Source organism: Denticeps clupeoides, chromosome 13, assembly GCF_900700375.1.
Source record: "Denticeps clupeoides chromosome 13, fDenClu1.1, whole genome shotgun sequence".
In the NCBI taxonomy this organism is placed as follows: domain Eukaryota; kingdom Metazoa; phylum Chordata; class Actinopteri; order Clupeiformes; family Denticipitidae; genus Denticeps; species Denticeps clupeoides.
Genome location: NC_041719.1, coordinates 10,657,080 through 10,677,171, shown reverse-complemented (window position 1 = coordinate 10,677,171; position 20,092 = coordinate 10,657,080). Strand labels below are relative to the sequence as shown.

Here is a 20,092-nt window from a genome sequence, read left to right as displayed (position 1 = left end):
GATCAGTGAGAGGACAGAGCTCCAGAGGGAATGCCATGGAAACATTTTATCTGTCCCTGCCAGTAAAAACTAAAAGTAGAACTTCCAGCAGTGCAAGGTTCTGAAAGCCCTGTTATGTGTCCCAATCAACACAAAATTTGTTAGTTGGCCATGCCAATTTACTGACCTGAATTTTCACCTTCAGTGAAAGGTCGAATTTGTCCATTTTTGGGGGGGGTTGCCAAAGTCTGCTTATATTTAGCGGATTTGGCAACGCAGGTGTAAACTACAATTGTTACGACAGTCGGCGTCGGTTTCCTGCTGCCCTTAAACATGCGTGCGCGGTTGCTAGGTTCGCGCCCAGCGTCTTCCCCTTAGATACCGTTTTTACCGTCCGATCTCTGGAGTCGTCCATGCATCGGGTCCGGGATTTTACGGTATTAAAAGCCGGTAGATGTGGGATAGGGAAGGATAAAGTATGACAATGTGTAATGCATGGAATGGTTTATACCACAGCGCATCGGGAGTACATTAGGACTTAGTAGGGAGTACAGTAGAAACGTTAGCTGGCGTCCTTAGCCCAAATGGCTACGCGTGTCTTACCGTGTTGAATCGCCGTGTAGAGGGAGGATTTACCGGGAGATCGATAACTCTCTGTAAGGTAGGTCGGGCTTTGGTGGAAGTGCTTGGCGCGGTTACTAACACGGCCGTAAACGGAATGGAAACGCGGCGTCGGGGTGCGTGCGAGACGCCGTAAATAGTTCATGAGCCTCCGGGTGCGGTTACGTGTTCTGAATAATTCCACGCGAGTTAATGTTTTGTGGCGGCTGGGTTTCAGCAGAGGTGAAGAGATGGGGGACCTTTCGGCCAGTGAAGCACATTTGCTAGGAATGATCAAAGAGGTTCGTTTGGCTCTTTATCTACTGGTTAGTCCATTTGTATTTTTAAAGAGTCCATTTACTAAGCTCGTTTTTTTTTTTTTTTTACATATTTATATATATATATTTGTATCAGTACCTGATATTCGGCGAATTTGAAGAAACAGCCAGACAGCTTGAGAAGGAATGTGAAAACAAAGGGAAGGCAATTCCAAAGGTTCCAGACAGCATCCTTCAGGATCCCAAAACATCAAACCTGCAGGTAAACCCCTGACTTTCGTTCCACTGTGTTCTGTCGACACCACATGCATCAGAACTTAGAATAAAGCTTGACAGATGTTTTCCGAGGCGTGCCACTGTGTGCATGAATCGTGGTTTTTACACTCAGAAGGACCTGATGACTTCATTTGAAGATGGGGATCACAAGGTGTTCTTCGAGCTCTGGGCTCAACACATACCTGCTGACATGCGAGAGAGTGATCCAGTCGTGCAGAAGTTAGAGTTTTACCTGCATATACACTTTACCATCTACCCTCTGAAGTTCTCAGCGGTACAAGTAAGTTTTTACAGCATCACTACTAATTCATGGTTCTCCACAATTATTTAAAACTGCTATAATATCAATGGTTTTTATTAATAACTGGTAAAAGTTGTTTTTGCGAGACCAAAACAAACGGTACAGGTTACATATAACGCAGTCATTTTTCATAATTCTATATATTTTATGGATAAGTTTTAATGGTTGGTACTTATTGGAAAGTGCATTGCTTGTACTAATTATTGTACTAATGTATTTACTACAGTATTACTATCAGTTCAGGCAGGTCACAGAGAACATGCAGTGCAGATGTTTTGGCATTTGTTCTTTGGTCAACCAGCAGGTGTCCCTATTACATCGTCCCTAACAAATACATTTAGTCCAGCTTCGCGTGTGAGATTACATGTCCCCCACTGAGTAATTCTAGTGTTGTGCAGCTCACGGTCATAACTATGAGAATTTGTGACGTTCTTTTTTCATATACAGAACAGGGCAGAGTTTGATGAGCGGATCATGCTCTTCAAAAACTATCTGGAGACCAAAGGGGCAGCACTGAGCCAGAGCGCAGAGTTTTTACCCTTCTATGCTCTTCCTTTTGTGCCTAATCCCACTATACATCCGTCATTTAAAATGCTTTTCCAGGTACAGTTGAATTGGGAAATAATCATGTGGATACCTTCAAACTGCGTTTTTTGGAATATTATAATGAGATTTTCTTTTTGATTTAGGATTCCTGGATGCCAGACCTAAAAGAAAAGCTGGAAAAGTGTCTTTCAACAACGCTGGAAGCTTCTAATGCTCCAAGGCTGTTCACCTTATATGTATCCTTGGTCTACCCCTTTTGAACACAAGTTATTGGATGTTTCAAATCCATGTTTCTTGGTCAAAAAAGGAAAAAGAGTTTGCTTAAAATGTAAGGCATTGGACCCAATATCTCAGTTCACATTTTCTTTTTTGTTCCTTCTCATTAAAAGGAGAACTGAGGCTGGACTTTGTTCTACAGTCTTTTATTAACATTTCATTTCTGTTGCTTTATATTTGGATCCTGGATCCTGTCTCTGTATTTTCTCCTTTGTAGCTGTAAAACATGCATGTTTTAGCAGCTATCTCGATAAGGTCGATTGTACTTCTGTTCCATATCCTCTCGGTTTGATATCTTGCCTCTTGTATCTCTCAACACGATTTGTATTAGATGATAGATTTTTTTTGTATTATTTATTAATTTCTTTAACACTAGTGCTTCAGAGGGAACAAATACAGAATAACAAAGGTAATATGGTCTTTCTGACATTTAACAAATGCTGTCTCCTTAGCTTAACTTGTCTTTTAACACCTCAGTTTTCTGCTCGTAAGGACATATTCTGTATAGGTTGTATTAAAGTTCTTTCTGTGTTTTGAAGACCTAATGCAGCAAATGCAGGTACAGTTAGCAGAGATGGAAATGAAGGCATCCAGCTACATGAGGAAGTTCAGCAAGACGCAGGCTGACTATCACAACCTCATTGGTGTCACAGCTGAACTGGTAGACTCCCTGGAAGCCACAATAAGCGGGAAAATGGCAAGAAGACCCCCCCCTCCTCTCTTTACACATACACACACTTGCAAATTCATTTCACACTAACCCACAGCCAACGCTCATGTGCCGACTTCTGTTTGTTCCATCATCACCAGATTTCCCCTGAGTATCTGCAGGGAGTATGCGTGAGACTCTTTGGTAACCAGAGTGTGGCGCAGAGCATTGATTTCATCAGGCCTGGAACCGTGAGTGACCGTTACCCCACGTTGTAATGCTGATTAAATGAGCGTTATTCAGCAAAGCTAAATATGATTACTGTGCGCCAGTTCCCAAAGCCCTGAGATCTACAGCTCTGGCCACTTTATTCTGAAAATTTGCTAGAAGCACTTTCATGAGAAAAAGTCATACTTATTTGTTTTGCAGAAGCAAATTTATTGAAATTTAGTTACATAATCACACATTTGTTCCAAACCCATTTGTGACCAACTGTTTAAATCCAGTGTGTAAATTAAGAAAAAACAAATGGACTGTAGCACAGAATGCATCAATGCCAAAAACACAATTTGACCTTTCATTTGAAATTCTCCTCCTTCTGTAAACAGTTCAGTGCATACAGTTCTTAGGTTGCTAAGATGTGAATTTGGATTTTTTTTCCCCTCCACCATGCATCTGTTATGAATTGAATTAAGGTGAACAAAATGAAGATTAGTCATTGAGAGGTTATAGAAATGTATCATAGTCCAAGAAGGTTTGATGGGTGCAGGTTGAGTTGATTATTTTGTAAATTACACAGTTAGCAATTTTCCTTGTGACTGATCTGACATGGTCAGACAATTTTTTAAAGGTCTTAGCCTGAAAAATAGGCATCTATTCTTTATTCTTCATCTCTTTTTTTACTCGTGTTCACCTGTTCATGTTTGTGTGTGTGTGTGTGTTTGACTGTGTGTCCATGAAGGGATATTTCTCTATGAGCCCTTATGACAATGATGATGGATATGTAAGTTAATGGTCTTTCATTCTTTCTTTTCTTCTCGTCTTGCTCATGCCTTGCTCCCCATGTCTTTTCCCAACGTTCTCCTGCACATTTCTCCCATTTGTACTTAATCTCCAACTCACCGCTGTGTCTAGTTCCCACTAGATTGGCCTGGTTTAATGGGATGTAAGGCATCCTTTACTGTGAGAATGCTCTTCTCTGTCTCAGGGGGAGTGTTTTTTGTTTGTCCCAAAGCCCAGTCTCTAGTTAGCATTTCACCGCACTTTGTCTGTATTTCCATTTGTTTATCAGTCACAAAATCATGAACCGTTCCGCAACATTTATTCTCTGGCAGCCAGTGTGTAAAACCAGACAGAGACCCTGTATATAGTATATGATAGTCAAAATACTTTTAACGAAACCCTCAGTCAGTTCTCTTATCGCATTAATCATGTAAAAATGGTTTACTTCCATGTGTGGGAATATTAATGGCATTTGTTGAGTAGGCAGCAACAAAGCCCAACTAAATTCCTGAAATTTGACATAATACAATATGGTGAATTAGATCTTACCAAGTATTCACTGTCTGAAAGTTGAGTCACAGCAACTGGACTTCTTTCTTTCTAGTAGAGACGTTTTGTTCTGCATCCACAGAACTTTGTCAATCTGAATGAAACGTCTCTCCCGTAAAGAAAGAAGTCCAGTTGCCATGACTCAACTTTCACACAAATTCACCCGGATGACCGAGAATCTTCACAGACCAGTATTGACTGCTTTTTTGCAAAATCTTTATGACTTTGAGGTTGAGCTTAAAGTACTGAATGTGTTTAGTATGAGCTGGGTAGGACCCGTCCAGCTATTGTCCATAAGTCACGTAATTGCCCCAAAATGCAAACATTATATATTCGTCACAGTGTGACACTGATGTTCTTCTGTGTGGTTCATGGACATCCATGAAAAGAGCAACTTTGTAAAGCTAACAGAGCATTGACTGCTGTGTGTACACTCGCACCCCTGTCTGCCACAGAAAGTTGTGGCTCCTTCAATCACTGGCCAAAGTAGAAGTAGTTTGAGCATTGGTAGTATCCTGCTCCTTGAAAGAATATTAAAGGTACTCAAGAACCAGATCCTTGCAGAGTCACTCTTTCACAGTAGACATTTAAGTGCAAAACATGCCTTTGAGCCCTGGATAATATGGATAATGGATAATTTCCCTGACCTTTCCCTGAAGTGTCCATTTTTGGGATAGAGTTTCAGATTTAAATCCCCACACATCGCCCATGCCCTATTTAGTGGCACGTAAAAAAAAAAAAAAACTTAAATACCTCCTTCGGATCTTAGCCTTTTTGTCCATTGCTTGTTCATTATTGGCTCTCCGGGGAAATCAGATCTACAAGCCAGGTGCAACGTGATAGTAACTTTGGGGAATAATGTTGACTAACCTGCTTCCTGTTCCATGAACAGGAGAGCGCCCCTGTCACTCCTCTGTCACTCACTGCATGCCCAAAACACACGTGTGCTCACCCAGGGATTCTGCATGTGACATTTTTTCCGCACGTCAGTGTCTTTTAGATGTAGAAGACTCATGCAAAATGGCCAAATGTTGCTGGCCAGTTTGGAGATTTACAGTCAGTATAAATATTAACATGCATTGGTATTGTTTTGTTTCATTTGACAAATGCAGGAAGCTTGACTGCATCACTAACAGAGTTCCTTCTTTAACAAGTGACCAAGAGGATCCTATACTGAAACGACCTGTCTAAAATGTCTTTAAAATATAAAAAAAACAACATGGCCTGTTTCTTTTTTCTTTCCTCCCAGGCCTCCTCAATGCTGCGAGCCTCCATCCCAACTCTGTAAGTTATGCAATCCCAAGACATAATTTTACAGGGAGGGTCATGATTTGGTGTCCTTTAAAATGTGCAGCTATGTGACTGAAACTCTAACTGGGGATTTGACTGGCAAACCTGAAGCACACCCAGTGATTAACACAGAAGAAGAAAAGATTCCTAGAATACTATACAAAGGAATAAAGGGAGGAGCTTTAAAGTGGAGCACAGACATTTTATTATTTCTTTTTCTGTAAGCTGACAGTCCAAAAATGAATAATGACCAAATTTAGTACTTTGATTATGTATAGCTTTATGCTAAACACATAATAATAAACTAAATACACCCTATAGATTATTAGTACTTTTTTTCTAGTGTAAATTTTATTTTTTGCTTTGCTTTGCACTAGGATTGTTCAATATCCCATATTCTACCCCCTTTTTTATGGTCACTGCAGGGCCAAAGATGTACCACTGCTTCCATCCCTGGACTACGAGAAGCTAAAGACTGATTTAATCAATGGCTCGGACCGACGGAAGGTTGCATTGCTGCAGGCCCTACGCTGGGTAAGACTTCATTGGGTCTGGGATGTCACTCAAGAAAGCATAAATCATCATTATTTCACCTACTTGGAACTGATTTTCTCTATCTTACCTTGATTTATTATATCCTGAGACAGAACTTTAAAACCAACTCTGCATAATGCCTAAATAGTTCTGGCTCATTGAGGCATGGATTCCACAAGGCCTGTGAAGGCGCCAAATATTAGCAACAGTCCTTTAAGTTGTAAGATGGGCCTCTGTGGATTTGTGCCGCTCTTCCAGCACATCACACAGATGCTTGTTCCAATTGAGATCTGGAATTTGTAGGTCAAGTCAGCCTTTCCTGAACAATTTTAACAGAACACTGTAAAACGACGCCTTTCTGCAGTTACATAGTAATTATAAACTCCAAGTGTGCAGTGCTGTGTGTTCCAACACATTTCTATCATGACCTTTAAGGTTTTCAACAGTTTGTGGTACAGTAGATCTTCTGTGGGACTGGTTAGGTTTCATTCGCCTCACATTAGAGTAGTGAAGTTTTTTGATTGTGATTGGTTAGTTGCAATGTCTTTTGTGCTGCATATTGTCATTGCTAGATTTGTATGTGTGTCGATGCTCTCAGAGGTTGACTCGATCCATTCGAGGGGAGCAGAGGGACTCAGTTCTGCAGGCGTTCATCAGTTATGATCTCTTGGAATTCAGTAGCTCCAGACAGGTAATCAACAAATGTGCACATACTCCCAATCCCACTTACAAACCCACATCAAGTGGCTTTCATTGGGTCTCCTTGATCACCTCTGAGAGGTCACATTAATTTTCTCTTCTGAAATCCCTACATCCCCACACTCTAAACATGGTTATTTCAAAGAAATTATTTCATCTACACGAACAGGAGTTTTAGATGTGATTCCAGTGGCACGGCTACAGGTTTAGAATTTCTGCAGGTATTTAGGAGAAACTGAAAGAGTGCTCTCGGGTTACAGGATTTACTCAGTCTGGAGTCACTGTGATTATTTCCTTTGTGCAGGAGGCATGCCTCATTCACAACAAAGTGCATGTCCTGGGATGGCTTTTAAGAGCCTTCTTAATGCACAGAATGTGTCCCCTTTTCATCAATTTGGTCATTATTATGCTATTTGTATTTCAAATGCCTATGGTGGGGTGGTTTCTCATAATGTTTCTGATAATGTTTGTAATGTGTAAAGTGTGTTTAATTTTTGAGTCTTTATCAACCTTACAGAAAACAGTTCTGCAGCTTATGGAATACAAGGATGATGTTGTCCGTCAATACATGGCCCGCATGATCAATGCTTTTGCTTCTCTGCCAGATGGTAAGTGAGCTGTTCGGGCAGTGAGAAGAAAATGCAAATAATGATAGATGTGAAATGTAATCTGTTGGACTACATATGTTGTGTTGAAAAGAAGTTTCCAATTTTCTTAAAGCTTCTTTTCTTTTCCTGAAAGTGCAGCTCCACTTGCAATGAGTCAATAGGTTGTTTAATAGGTCTGCTATATCAGTCAAAGTGCTGCTTTTGTCTTTTCTAGTGATACATTGTGACCAAAATCAATATGCTTGTCTTTAGGCCGCTCCTACCTGTCTCAGTCACCTTTGCTGTTAAGGAATCTGTTATATTATCTTAAGAAAGAAGGCAAGGATTCCGTGACCAGAGAGAATGCGCTGGTGGCTCTGCAGAAACTCAGCCTAAGGTTACATTTCCAGAAGTTTCCTAAATCATTTCCATAATCATTTTCACCCCTCTGATGCTTCACTGGTGTTTACTTGGAGAACACTGAAATCGGAATGTGTTTGTTCTCTCTCTGGGCTTTAAATGTTCAGGCGAGCACAGCAGTCAGCCATGATCAGGGACGGTGTTATTGGCTGGTTAGTGGATGAACTGCAAGACTCTGACTGCCTGTCTGACATCACCCTGAATTACGCTGTGGCCCTGCTCATGAATCTGTGCCTAAGAACCCAAGGTAGCATAAGGGAATTGTGTTAACAATGCTGTCTGCTCTGGGGAGAGACAATTTACCAAAATAATATGTGTTTTTATGACAGGTAAACGAAAGTGTGCTGAGAACCCCAAGCATGTTTTAAAGGTTTTGACAGATCTCCTTGGACACGAGAATCATGAGGTAATGGGAAAATCCACATCATTAATGGCTGAAGTGTGTGACGCACCTTGTGTGCCAATTTCAGAGTGCAAATAGTTTAAGGTAGTGGATTTTTTTGTATGTCCATCTTGCATAAAAAGCATGGGGTTATGCCCATTTGTAGACATAGAATGATCAACATTGGTCAAGCACGGTCAACATTTGCCCAGGAAATAAGAATGTATGCCTCACCCAGGGTAGAGTAAATGATGTCTTTCTATGTCTTTATGCAGAAGATAAACCGAGTTAAACAATGTACTTACTGTGTGTCTGTGTTTGTGTGCACCATTTCAGATACGCCCCTTTGTAAATGGAGCTCTTTATAGCATTCTTTGTGTCCCAACTGTGCGGGATGAAGCCAGAGAGATGGTTAGTTTTTGCATTGTTTTAAATAATTAAATTCAAGAGGTTGAACAAGATAGCCACTACACAACACAGAGGCAACTGTTGGTTTCGTTTTTTTTTTTTGGTTTTTTTCCAAGCTTTACCCCTAATTCAAGTACACCTTAAATTGCCTCACGTGCTTATTTTTTTTTCACCACAGAGCATGGAAGAGATCTTGCACTGCTATAGCAAAGAGGAGAACCCAGAGCTGAACAGGCAGATAGAATTCATCATCAAGCAGCTCAACTCAGGTCAGACTAATACTGCAAACACACAACTGTGAAGCCATGGAGGAAGGGAATATGGAAGAATTCCTTTAGAGCTGCACATTATATTTTTTTTAGGGCTTAACTCTCCAAAATAAGTGGAATGAGAGTTACATTTACGGCATTTATCAGACGCCCTTATCCAGAGCGACTTACAATCAGTAGTTACAGGGGACAGTCCCCCTGGAGCAACTTAGGGTTAAGTGTCTTGCTCAGGGACACAATGGTAGTAAGCGGGATTTGAACCTGGGTCTTCAGGTTCATAGGCGAGTGTGTTACCCACTAGGCTACTACCACCCAGAGTTGTGCTAATAATTCTGTATCAAACAAGTGCTGCTCTTCAGTAGAATATAAAATGCTCAACATAACATGCACACTCGAATACAATCACAAAGTCAAAAAGAACTACATGTGAAGCTAAATTAATTCATTACTATCACACATAAATAATCCTATCAGCTATGTCAGATATTACCTGGTTCATTCATGCTAGGTTATGGCATCAACGTCAAGTAATCCTCAGCTTGCACATATCTTTTTCTTCTAACTACACTTTAGTTTTGTTAAAATAGATATGTTTTGACACACTTTGCAACCTCAGAGGCATCTATCAGTCAATGCTCGACGGGGAGCCTATCCAATTCCTAAAGTAGTCTTTACAATAGCATTCATGTCCTTCTCTGTAGAGGAGGTTGTACCACTGAAGGAGGGCATTTGTGAATGTGAGTGCCTGTCCTCTCTAAACTCTCTGTCTGCCCTCAGGGGAGGTAACAGAAGATGAACGCGAGTCAGACGATGAGGACGACGACGATGAGGTAGGGCTGGCACCTCCCTGAGGCAGCTGGCAAACAAAATGTCCCATTGCCCTGCGCTAATCTGAAAGCCTTTGAAATGTGTATCATTGCCCTCACTGGTTCCCTGACAATGCAGTCAGACTGGCGGATTTTTGACGTGAACCATATTAAGACAAAGGCTGTCAATACACTCATCCATTGCTTTCTGTTAACAGATGTCTGAACACCAAGGCATCATACATTTATTCATGCTTCTCTGTAACAACTCTATAATCCAATATTTACTTAATATTTTACATTGCACCTATTTAATTTGAATCTATTCAATATATTATTTAGAAATCCTCTGTGGTAATTGTTTCAACAGGAGGATGCAATGGAAGCAGATCTGGACAAAGAGGAAGTTTTTCAGCCACAGCTGAATGAGCTATCTGGAGAGGCCCTACTGACCACAGAGTATCTTGGGGTAAGGCAGCCAATCACATCACAAAGACTCTTAGTGGGGGCACTCAGGTTAAAGAGTTACCATCTAGATTTGGAGCCACTGCGTAATCTGAAAAAAAAAAAAAAAAAAAAACTTTACAGATCATGACCAACATGGGCAGGGGCAAGAGGAAGTCAGGCCTACCCTCAAGACACAGTGTTGATGAGCCCCTTCAGAGACCAGCCACACCAAGCTCACACAGAAACACTGGGTGAGTCACTCCTCCATGTGAGCTCAGTCTCACACACACAGTCGTGCACAGTCACAAGCTTTACCCTAAATACCCTTATCTAGAGACTATTTTGGCCTGGATGTGTTTTTGATGATAATGGAATTAAAAATAGGAACATTAGTTGATATCATTAAGATATACTTTTAGACCAAACGATTGCTTTTTGCAAATTGATTTCTTTTCACAATTCCTGAACAATAATATATTTTGCTTAATATACATTTATTTGTTTGCTTAGGAGTGTATGCAAAAGCAGTATGAGGTCATCTAGATTGAAATGGAAAACTGGGATTTGATAGAAGGATTGGTACAGCTTGTCCCAATGAGGTTCTTTTTATCTGTTCTGATTTGTGCACAATACCAACACTATTCCATCAATACTGCTTTGTTTATGCTATGTTTACCTTTACACTTATGCACTTACCAGATGCCCTTATCCAGATTTTATCCAGACAGCCCTTATCCTGAGTAGTTACAGTACAGTACAGTACAGTAGTTAGTGGGGCAGTGGTGGCCTAGCGAGTAAGGAATCGAGGGGTTGCCGGTTCAAATCCCAAACCACCAAGGCGCTACTGAGGTGCCCTTGGGTAAGGTACCACCCTAAACACTGTTCCCCGGGCGCCTTTCACAGCTGCACACTGCTCACTAAGGGTAATTGGTTAAATGTAGAGGACACATTTCATTGTGTGTGGTGCTTGCTGTGCATCACAATGACAACCACTTCACTTTCACTTTACAGGGACAGTCCCCCTGGAGCATCTCAGGGTTAAGGTTCACAATAGTAGTAAGTGGGGTTTGAACCTGTGACTTTGTAGTCGTCTGGTTCTTAGGCGAGTATGTTTCCAAACAGGCTACTACTTATGTTACTATGTAACATTAATGTTGCAGTAATGTTACTACTACAACATTAGCATTAATTTGAATGTATTCAACTAAAGCTTCTTGCACAATATTATGAGTCTTGACTGCAGTAAAAAATACTCTAGTCCAGAGGTGACTGTACTACAAATTTTGAAGTGACCCTGACTGAGACCTACATATCTTTGAGTCACTTTGTGTAATACAAAATAATGTCTTGACCTATGTTTTTTTGTTTTTTTTTATTTGATTCTTTTATTTCTTTCCATAGTGGCTCTCAGGGAGGTCGAGACCGAGCCTATCCACTGAGTAGGCCACAGACGCAGTATGGTTTGCCCTCCTCCCGCTATGATTCGCGACCCCCTACACGTAGTGGTAGTAGAGCCAGCACTGCTGACTCCATGCGCCATACCCTGGGTATGTGACTTAAAACATCACATTGACACTTTTCATCTTCTCACAATTCACTAAATAGTTTTTACAACATCACTTTACCCTGCTTCTGCAGTACATAAGGTCTTGTTTAAGTTATTGTGGCTACAGCTAAGTAGATTGGTAAGCTTAATAATGCTCAATACTGACTCTCTTTGCAGTGTAATATATATCATCATATACGGCAATACTGTTTTTTAACATTTAGTCAGGAGATTGTTGAACCGAACAGGAGCTGAAATACTTTACTCTGGCTAAATATTGCCTTTTGGTGTACATGTGATATGGGAGTAACCTCGGGGGCTTTTCATGAGAGATTTAATTTCCTCCTTCTTAAGCACTCACTGCCTCAAGTAAGTGCACTCTTCATAGTTTACATTTTTGGATGGGGTGTCTTTGATGTCCATTGCCTTTAGGTCATTGCAGTTGACAAAAAAGCCCCCCCACCCCACTGTATGTTCTAAAATGTTATGAAATCAGTGCATTTATAATAGTTTTGCTGCAGTAAAATGTTTTTAGCAACTGTGCTGGGGAAGCTCTGTGAAAACTTGACACTCCTTCTTGAAAATGAACTCTCCTCCAAAGCTCAACCTTTGTCATATGAATGTTAATGATTGCAAAGGTGTGAAGTAAGTGTGTGTGCGCGTGTGAGAGAGTGTTTAAAAAAAAACAGTACGTTTTCCTTATGTGCTCCTCAGATTCAGAGTGCTGGCGCTTGTCCCAAGAATCAGGACTGGAGGGGTCTGTAGAGGGACATCCCCAAAGACCATATAGCAAAAGCAATGGCCACTCCAGCAGGTACGCCTCCTCCAGTCTTCCACATTCATTTTAACTTCCCACCCAGCTGCCAGCCCAGGCAGATTATCCTCCAGACAAGTAGGCAGACATGAGAAGAGCAAGTGACATGCCTCCCTACAACTCTCCACCTTAATGGAGATCATATGACTGCTCAGGTGGTTATGGAGGTGGTTTTTGTTGGTAACCCCGACCAACTTTATGCCAGAATTACTATCAATCAGTAAACTTTTCAATACTAGTAATTATGCTATTTGAGGTAATTTTTTAAAACCTTAATGCTTCTCCATTCTGGCATTCACCCCCTTGGGTTCCAAACATTCATACAGGGATATATCAGGTTCATGTTCAGGACTGTGTCTTGTGTTCCTCCACCTCCTTGAGAGGAGCTAATCTGTGAGGGGACCTCCTTCAAAATAGACTTGCAGGATTGGTATGATTTAGTATTGTGTGGTGGTATTATTTACAATGAGCTATTACAGTATCATTTGCATTTAAGAAGATATTAGACTGTTTTATGCAGGAAGACCATCCAGGCAATGGTCTGGTGATGACAAATAAATCTGTGGTAAAGCCTGAGGATCCCTTTGGTTTCTTGGACCGATGCTCCAGATTGTCCCCGTAGTTCTTCTCATGTTGATGGTGGCTGTCACTAGAGAAATTCTTTGCCTCATCAGGTTTCTACCCCATCTATACATAATCAGAACCACAGTGCTGGCTGCAAATTATCACTGCATTTCTTTTGTATTTATATCTGTTTAATTTGAATAGCTTATATTTTGGATCTTTTAGATAGTTTGAATCGTGTAACTATTCTGTGGAGTCCTCCCTCACACTTGCTGAATTTGATTCCTGTCCTCATGTAATTGGCCTGAAAAAGAAAGCCTTCATAATTGTTTTACTCTCAACGCTTTCCGGGTCTTGCAGGGAGCAGGTTTTGCCAGTGCCCTACCACTCTGCTAAGGTTATGTCTGTATTGTCTGCAATGTGCCAGCTCAGCCCATCCCTATGTAAACCAGTATTAACTGTAAAATATTTGCTAAGACTTTAATAGGATTTTTTTTTTCATAATTTCCCTAGTCACGTGTATGGTACCGATCAGATCAGAGGTAAAGTGTAATCTAAAGTGCAGAGCAGGAGGTGTGGTGGAAACAGTGAGCTAGTTTTAAAATTGATACATTAGTTTTCCAATGTAATGTGGCTTGTCTGTGCTGTATATCAGCAATGGGAGTGTTCATGCAACCATGTGTCAATTAGAAGAATTAAAGCAGTCTGCAGACCAATCAATTGAAACATGAATAGATGTTGTACTCAGGTTGGCTAGAAGCCTTTGACAGTCAAACCAGTATTTGATAGCAGGGTCCAGACTAGATTAAGACACGAATTGTTGGAGTTTCTCTTTGAAATTTCCAATATGTTATCAACCTTTGCTTTGGACAAAACAACACTGTGTTGTGTCAGAGCTGACTCCTCCACCACTTTCAGAAATGAAAACCATAGAGATAAGTTAGTTGAAAACTGGCTACTTGAACACATTGGAGCCCAGTTCAGGCAGGACTACCCTTATCTCTGATTTAGATACTGGGGTGATGTATATGTTCCCTTGCACTAATGCATTTAGCAGGAGCAGATTATGCAATGTGGTGACTCCTAGGGCTGGACAGTACCAGATTTTTATTGTCGTTCCTTAATGGATGGATGAGTCAACTTTTTAAGTTGACATTAGATACTTACAAATATGCTTTCAGTACCTACAAGTATTACTCTGAAATTTACAATTTCTTCATTGAATAAATTAATGTAATTAAATTCAAAATATCTTGAGGACTAATTGCATTACTCCCCCCCCCCCCCCCCCCTCCATTTTTAGTAATGAGCAGATCTCTGGGTTTACAAGCTGGCCCAAGATTCCCCGCACGCCTGACACTGACGCAGGGAGCCATCACAAATCCCTGCCCCCTCCTCTCGTCCCCCAGTACTCTCAGTCTGAGCCAGAGCGTTCCAACAGGCCAGGTTCTGCAACCTCAGCAGGAAGGAGCCGCAGGCTGAGTGAGTACTGCTCAAACCCATGTGTATTCATACAGACTAGGACTGCATCCTTAATATATATTTTTGAAATTGCAACTATTAAAACTTTGGATTCAGTTGGGCGGGGCTTGGTAATTTCAACATCAAACTGCTAAATGTTTCATACTTGTCCAACACCAACAATGAGTACCACCTCAGGAACTACTTAGCTCTCCAAATACAGCAATTTTGACCAGCACTAATATACAGCATAGGTGTGTTAAGGTACATACATGATATAGTTTTCACAGGTAGTGTTTTTATTCCTAATATTAATATAATTAATATTGTAAATATTGCAGTCAAAAATGTAAAGCATAATCATATTTATCCAGAGCAAAGTACAATCAGTAGTTGCAGGGACAGTTTCTCTGGAGACACTTAGGGTTAAGTGTCTTGCTCAGGGACTCAGGGTAGTAAGTGAGGTTTGAACCTGTGACTTTGTGGTCGATTGGTTCATAGGCAAGTGTGTTACCAACTAGGCTACTACCACCCCATTAACAATCTCAGACATTCCTGCCATACCACTAGAACAAACCTTGTACCCCAGTTTGAGAACCAAGGTTCTAGTTATTGAATACAGCAGAACCAATGTTTATGATTCAGACTGAAATTCTGGGAGAATCATGCAGAAAGAATACAAAAACAAACATCATTTTTCTCTCTCTCTCTCTCTCTCTCTCTCTCTCTCTCACACACACACACACACACACACACACACACACACACACATATATAGACTGAGTACATTCACTCTAATACACAGGAATGGTAAGTGTTTGTTGTGATGACTCTGCAGCATAACCTAAGCCTGAGGGAATACCTTGACAATGCATTTCCTGTGAGGAAGAGTACAACTGTTAAGAGCAGAGGGGGAGCACATAACATAATCCGTGACTGGCACACATTGTTATGCATGAGATATTGTTATATATAATATCTCTTACACACACACCCTAAAATTTTCCCTACTAAAAATTGATATGTATCAGAACTGAAATGAATCTGCCAACAAAGCCTAGCTGTCTTTTGCAGGGGCTTATCAATATTCAGAGCCTCAAAAGGACACACCACTGGATGGTTGTGAATATGCAAATGAGTTGTCATGTTTGAATACCAGATATGAAGGAAGTTTTGCTCAGGACCCTTTAGCATAGTATTATAGCATAAATCATAACCATATATGTCACAATATAGATCATAACATCATATGCAAGAAAGCCTGCACAGTTCCCTTTCAATATTTCCTTTCATTGTGTACTGTTACTGGTATTGATAGATTAGTGGTTCATCAACAGTTTGATTGACTTATTTACATCAACAGTTTTAGTTTTATTGACTTATCAGGCAGAATCAAAATGAAATGAAAATAAGAATGTCTAATGAAATTTTGAAGGGTGGTGTTGTATACAGTGTCCTAAAATCAGAATCCGTCATGATCAGTATTCTTTGAAAACAATAAACCAGCCATCTTATCAGACCAGTTTCCTAGTTTCAAACCTTATTTTATTTTTATTTCTTCTGTGGGAAGCACAGCATTTTATGTTTTCTGTCACTCACACTTACACATCATTTTTGATATGTGCTTTTTGAAAATCTTTCAAAATGACAGCCTTCCTCTGTGTGTACTATATCTTGTTTGACATAGTGGTCTGGTCTCCTGAGAAATGGCAATAAAAATCACTCTTGCTGTCAACCTTTTATTGAATTTTGAAATAATTACCTCCGGCCCATGCCCAAGACATGTTACTGGAAGGCTTTTTATGGCCACTAATGTACAGTCATATTCTGCTTTCACAGCATTGCCGTGAGCAAGTTACTCTGGTAGCATAGAACTTTAAACAGAAGGCTAAAATCTGCTGGACACTGGACAGAAATTATCTTATCATATTCAATCTTAAAAAGATTTTATTTTTATTTTTCAATTTGCATTTCTGTTCAGACTAGGGGTTGCCACAACTGCTAGCTGAGAATAGGGTTTCTTCCCTGAACTGAGCAAGTTTATCTATTTGATACCAGTTGATTACAAAATGACCTTGTGTTGTCGGACAAGAGATCATAAAACACTTTCAGCTCAGCCGCTGAATCATAAATGTTTCAGTAACCCATTTATTTTCAATCACATTTACTATATGATAGAAATCGAAACCTATCTGCTATTGCAGGAAAACAGGAGCCAGGAGTGCCATTATGACTCAGCCTCTCTCTTTCTGATGTTTCTGCAAAATGAAAAGCAGATTGTCTTTCCATAATTTATTTTTTTTAAATCCACAGTTGGATTTCTGTATAAATGCTTCATGGATGCTTCAAGTTTTATTTATCTGTTCTTCTTATCTTTTAATAGTCTAATTTTTTAATTGATTTGTGCTTAGTTTTTATTGGGGTGAACTTGGAATTTGCAATGTAACACCAGACCAAAACCCTCCTCCACTTTTGCTTCACAGGCAGCCAATCGAACAGGAAGTGAAAAGGACCCTTTCATCAGGGGAGGCCTATCTGTCGAGGAGCATCCAACTTCCTGTAACGGCATCCGTGGCTCTTATCAGGGTCAGGTCAGCAGAGACTGTGCTGGGCTACAGGGCAGACGGGGGGAACAATGCACAGGATTGTGGCTGCTGTCGTCCTTTCAACCCCACCACAGAGCCCCTCTGTAACACAACACACTCCGGCAATAATCACAACATGCTGGAGGGGACCAACCATTTGGTTCTTTTTGTTTCATCTTTCCAAACTTCCATGCATTCTACAAACCTGCTTCACAGGTCTCACTCCATTAAGTTCAGGTAACCTCCTTCCTTCAGCTGCTCCTGTTAGAGGTTACCACAGCAGATCGACCGCCATCCACATAAATACAGGAGCCAAGGTTTGCAAGGAGAGTATTATTTCTACTGCATGGGACGACACAGGCCACCCTGCACTGCCCACAAGCATTGCTCATCGAATACTCTGTTAGCGCTTCAGCAGTTGCTATGATCCAGCTATCTAACCATTACATTTACAAATTCTAGCATTAATTGGACAAGATAATTAGCGTTATTCGTTTCAGATCTCAGATGTCAGAATGTTATGCTTGTTTGGTGTAAGGTGTTAATGTATATTTTGTAACATACTTTCATTTTAAAAGAGTTCAATCTTTGGCATCTTTCAAATGGTAATAGCCTAGTGGGTAACACACTCGCCCATGAACCAGAAGACTCAGGTTCAGACCCCACTTACTGAGCAAGACACTTAACCCTGAGTTGCTCCAAGGTGACTGTCCCTGTTACTACCAGTGGTAAGTTGCTCTGGATAAGGGTGTCTGATAAATGATTTTATTTGTGTGATGTCATTTTGAAGATCTCAATTTTATGGAGTTCTGAGGCCTAATGATTAACCCTACATTCACACCAAGTTTCAAAGCCTCTGAAACTCTGGAATCTCACATTAGCAAGCTGCTTAGTTCGGCCCATTCAGTTACAACTCCACTGCTGTCGATCTAGGGAAACTGGTGTGGACACCACCCATCAGAATGTAGAAATTATGAAGTGAATCATTTCTTTTTTGCAGTATAGCCTTATTTTTTTTATTCTGTTTTTTTTTTTTTTTTCTTGATATTTTTACATTTAGCAGCGCTGTTTGGCTGTTGTCTTTTAAAAAGTGATCCTGTTTGATGTATTTTGCTTGCTCTTGTCCATGGTGTATGCAGAACTGAGATTGTGCAGAATACTTAACATTCTTTGACCTGCAATCTGTGCTCTTGGATCAAATATGTAAAAGAAGTTGAACTGCATCCATGCTTTACTCATGTTTGCTCCGGTGTGTTCATATCTCATTAAGTTAAGAGTCTTAATGCTTATTCTGGGTTTGCTGTGACATCTGTAACATTTGGACATAAATAAATATTCTGCATGTGGAGCAGTTCTGTAATAAAACGATTGCCCGAGCATCATCAGTGGTTTCAGGATATTCTCTATGGTAATGGCTTACCAGTGAGTTTGATTACTAAATGCTTGGAGGGTTTCATTGAGCTACATGCATGCTTAACAGCCCACTGTTTGTCACTGCGGTTTTGTCTGCATATGGCACAAATGCTTGATTGGACTGGACAGATCTGGAGGATTTGAAGGCCAACCAAACACCTTCAGCCTGTTGTTGTGCTCCTCCAATCAGCTTTGGAGGGCACGGTCATGAAAGGGTGTGCTCAGCTAGCAAAGTTTTAGGCAGGTGGTCTGTCTCAAAGTAACATCTACATAAATGAAGGACCCTATGTTATGGACAAATGGATCATTATAGTGCTACTTGCCTGCGTAATAGTTTATTTTTTGTAACTGGGGAGACGGATTCGCAAAATTTGCCTCAATTGTGAAAGCGTGGGCAAAGTGTTGGGCAACTGTGTTAGCATTGAGATAAGGTACTAAGTTCTACTGAATGTATTCATTAAACAAATTCTCAAATTATTTATGTCTACGTTTCATTATTTGGTGGCACAGGGTGTGTATGCCCATAAAACTCATAAAATGGGTCATATGGACAGTGTGCAGATGTAATAAAACAATGTGTTGATGTGATTTTGGTCACTCTAGGTCAGCAGGTGGGTGGATGATTAACCCTTTCAATTCAGTCTGTCAGGTCATCCCTTCTCAGGTTTAGTGATGGACACAATGCACATCCGACAACCAACCCCACATTACCCCCTGCATCACAGTTCCAAGGCTAGTGAAACAGATTTTTTTTTTTTCATCACTGTGATTCATAGTCAGGTTTTCAGTGTGGTCAGTGACCCGCTGAAAGGCATGATCATGGACTTTATGTAAGGGCACAATTCTAGGAAACAGGCTGCACATGACATCATGACGCACTGTGCAGGTGGCCGGTCCACTCCACTGCGGTGGCCCAGGTCCTTGTGCAAATGTGGAGGAAAAGAGTGGCACAGTATCAAAACAATCACCGCTCCGAGCTAGGAGCCAATGGAGGGTCAGGGTCGGTGCAAAAATAACAAGATTTTTTTTTTTTTTACTTTCTTCTGCATATATTCATTTCTTCTTACTATCAAAATTTTTAAGCCCTCGTGACAGTCATTTTCGCAACATAGGTTTTGTAGTACATTATGATGTTCTGCAGCTAATGGTGTTTATGTACAGAATCAGGGGGAGGGCTGCTTTTCTGAGTGTGGCTTGCCGGGCCGGGTCCTTGTTGCCAGCATGAGGGCTGGTGCTCCATCAGCTGTGTTTATCCAAAACCGGCATTGAATGAGATTTTAAAACAAAGAAATGAAACGAAAGTGTAGGATTCTGTGTTGAAAGCTAAACCTCTGCTGATGTGAAAGCTGGGAAATGTGCTCTAAGCCAAATGTAGACAAATCGAGGCAGGAAGAGCCTAAAAAGCGTATTT

The 20,092-nt window shown here is 40.6% G+C and overlaps 1 protein-coding gene across 8 annotated transcripts; it reads left to right on the top strand.

The window, feature by feature from the left end:
- The first annotated feature begins 321 nt into the window (after window positions 1–321).
- armc9 (armadillo repeat containing 9) lies at window positions 322–19,158 on the top strand. Of its 8 annotated transcripts, none has more exons than XM_029001349.1 (26): window positions 322–640; window positions 821–881; window positions 994–1,119; window positions 1,246–1,413; window positions 1,882–2,037; window positions 2,124–2,216; window positions 2,641–2,665; window positions 2,796–2,953; window positions 3,067–3,156; window positions 3,867–3,908; window positions 5,706–5,740; window positions 6,172–6,280; window positions 6,879–6,971; window positions 7,497–7,587; window positions 7,840–7,963; window positions 8,094–8,233; window positions 8,316–8,392; window positions 8,705–8,779; window positions 8,955–9,045; window positions 9,823–9,875; window positions 10,222–10,320; window positions 10,440–10,549; window positions 11,700–11,845; window positions 12,559–12,658; window positions 14,526–14,704; window positions 17,167–19,158. In XM_029001349.1, the coding sequence occupies exons 2-26, from the start codon at window positions 831–833 to the stop codon at window positions 17,187–17,189; spliced, it is 2,454 nt and encodes an 817-aa protein (XP_028857182.1). In that variant the 5' UTR covers window positions 322–640; window positions 821–830; the 3' UTR covers window positions 17,190–19,158. The 8 variants fall into 8 exon arrangements, with proteins under 8 accessions (XP_028857182.1, XP_028857180.1, XP_028857183.1 ...); XM_029001347.1 differs by having other exon boundaries at window positions 818–881; XM_029001350.1 differs by having other exon boundaries at window positions 355–416; window positions 818–881.
- The last annotated feature ends 934 nt before the right edge of the window (window positions 19,159–20,092 follow it).

What these genes read in the sequence shown, in the direction of transcription:
- armc9 (XM_029001344.1), top strand. Translation starts at nt 744, where the DNA reads ATGAGCCTCCGGGTGCGGTTACGTGTTCTGAATAATTCCACGCGAGTT. An exon ending in CATTTAAAATGCTTTTCCAG is followed by an intron (nt 2,038 to 2,123) that starts GTACAGTTGAAT and finishes TTTTTGATTTAG; the next exon opens with GATTCCTGGATGCCAGACCT. An exon ending in TTTTGCTTCTCTGCCAGATG is followed by an intron (nt 7,588 to 7,839) that starts GTAAGTGAGCTG and finishes GCTTGTCTTTAG; the next exon opens with GCCGCTCCTACCTGTCTCAG.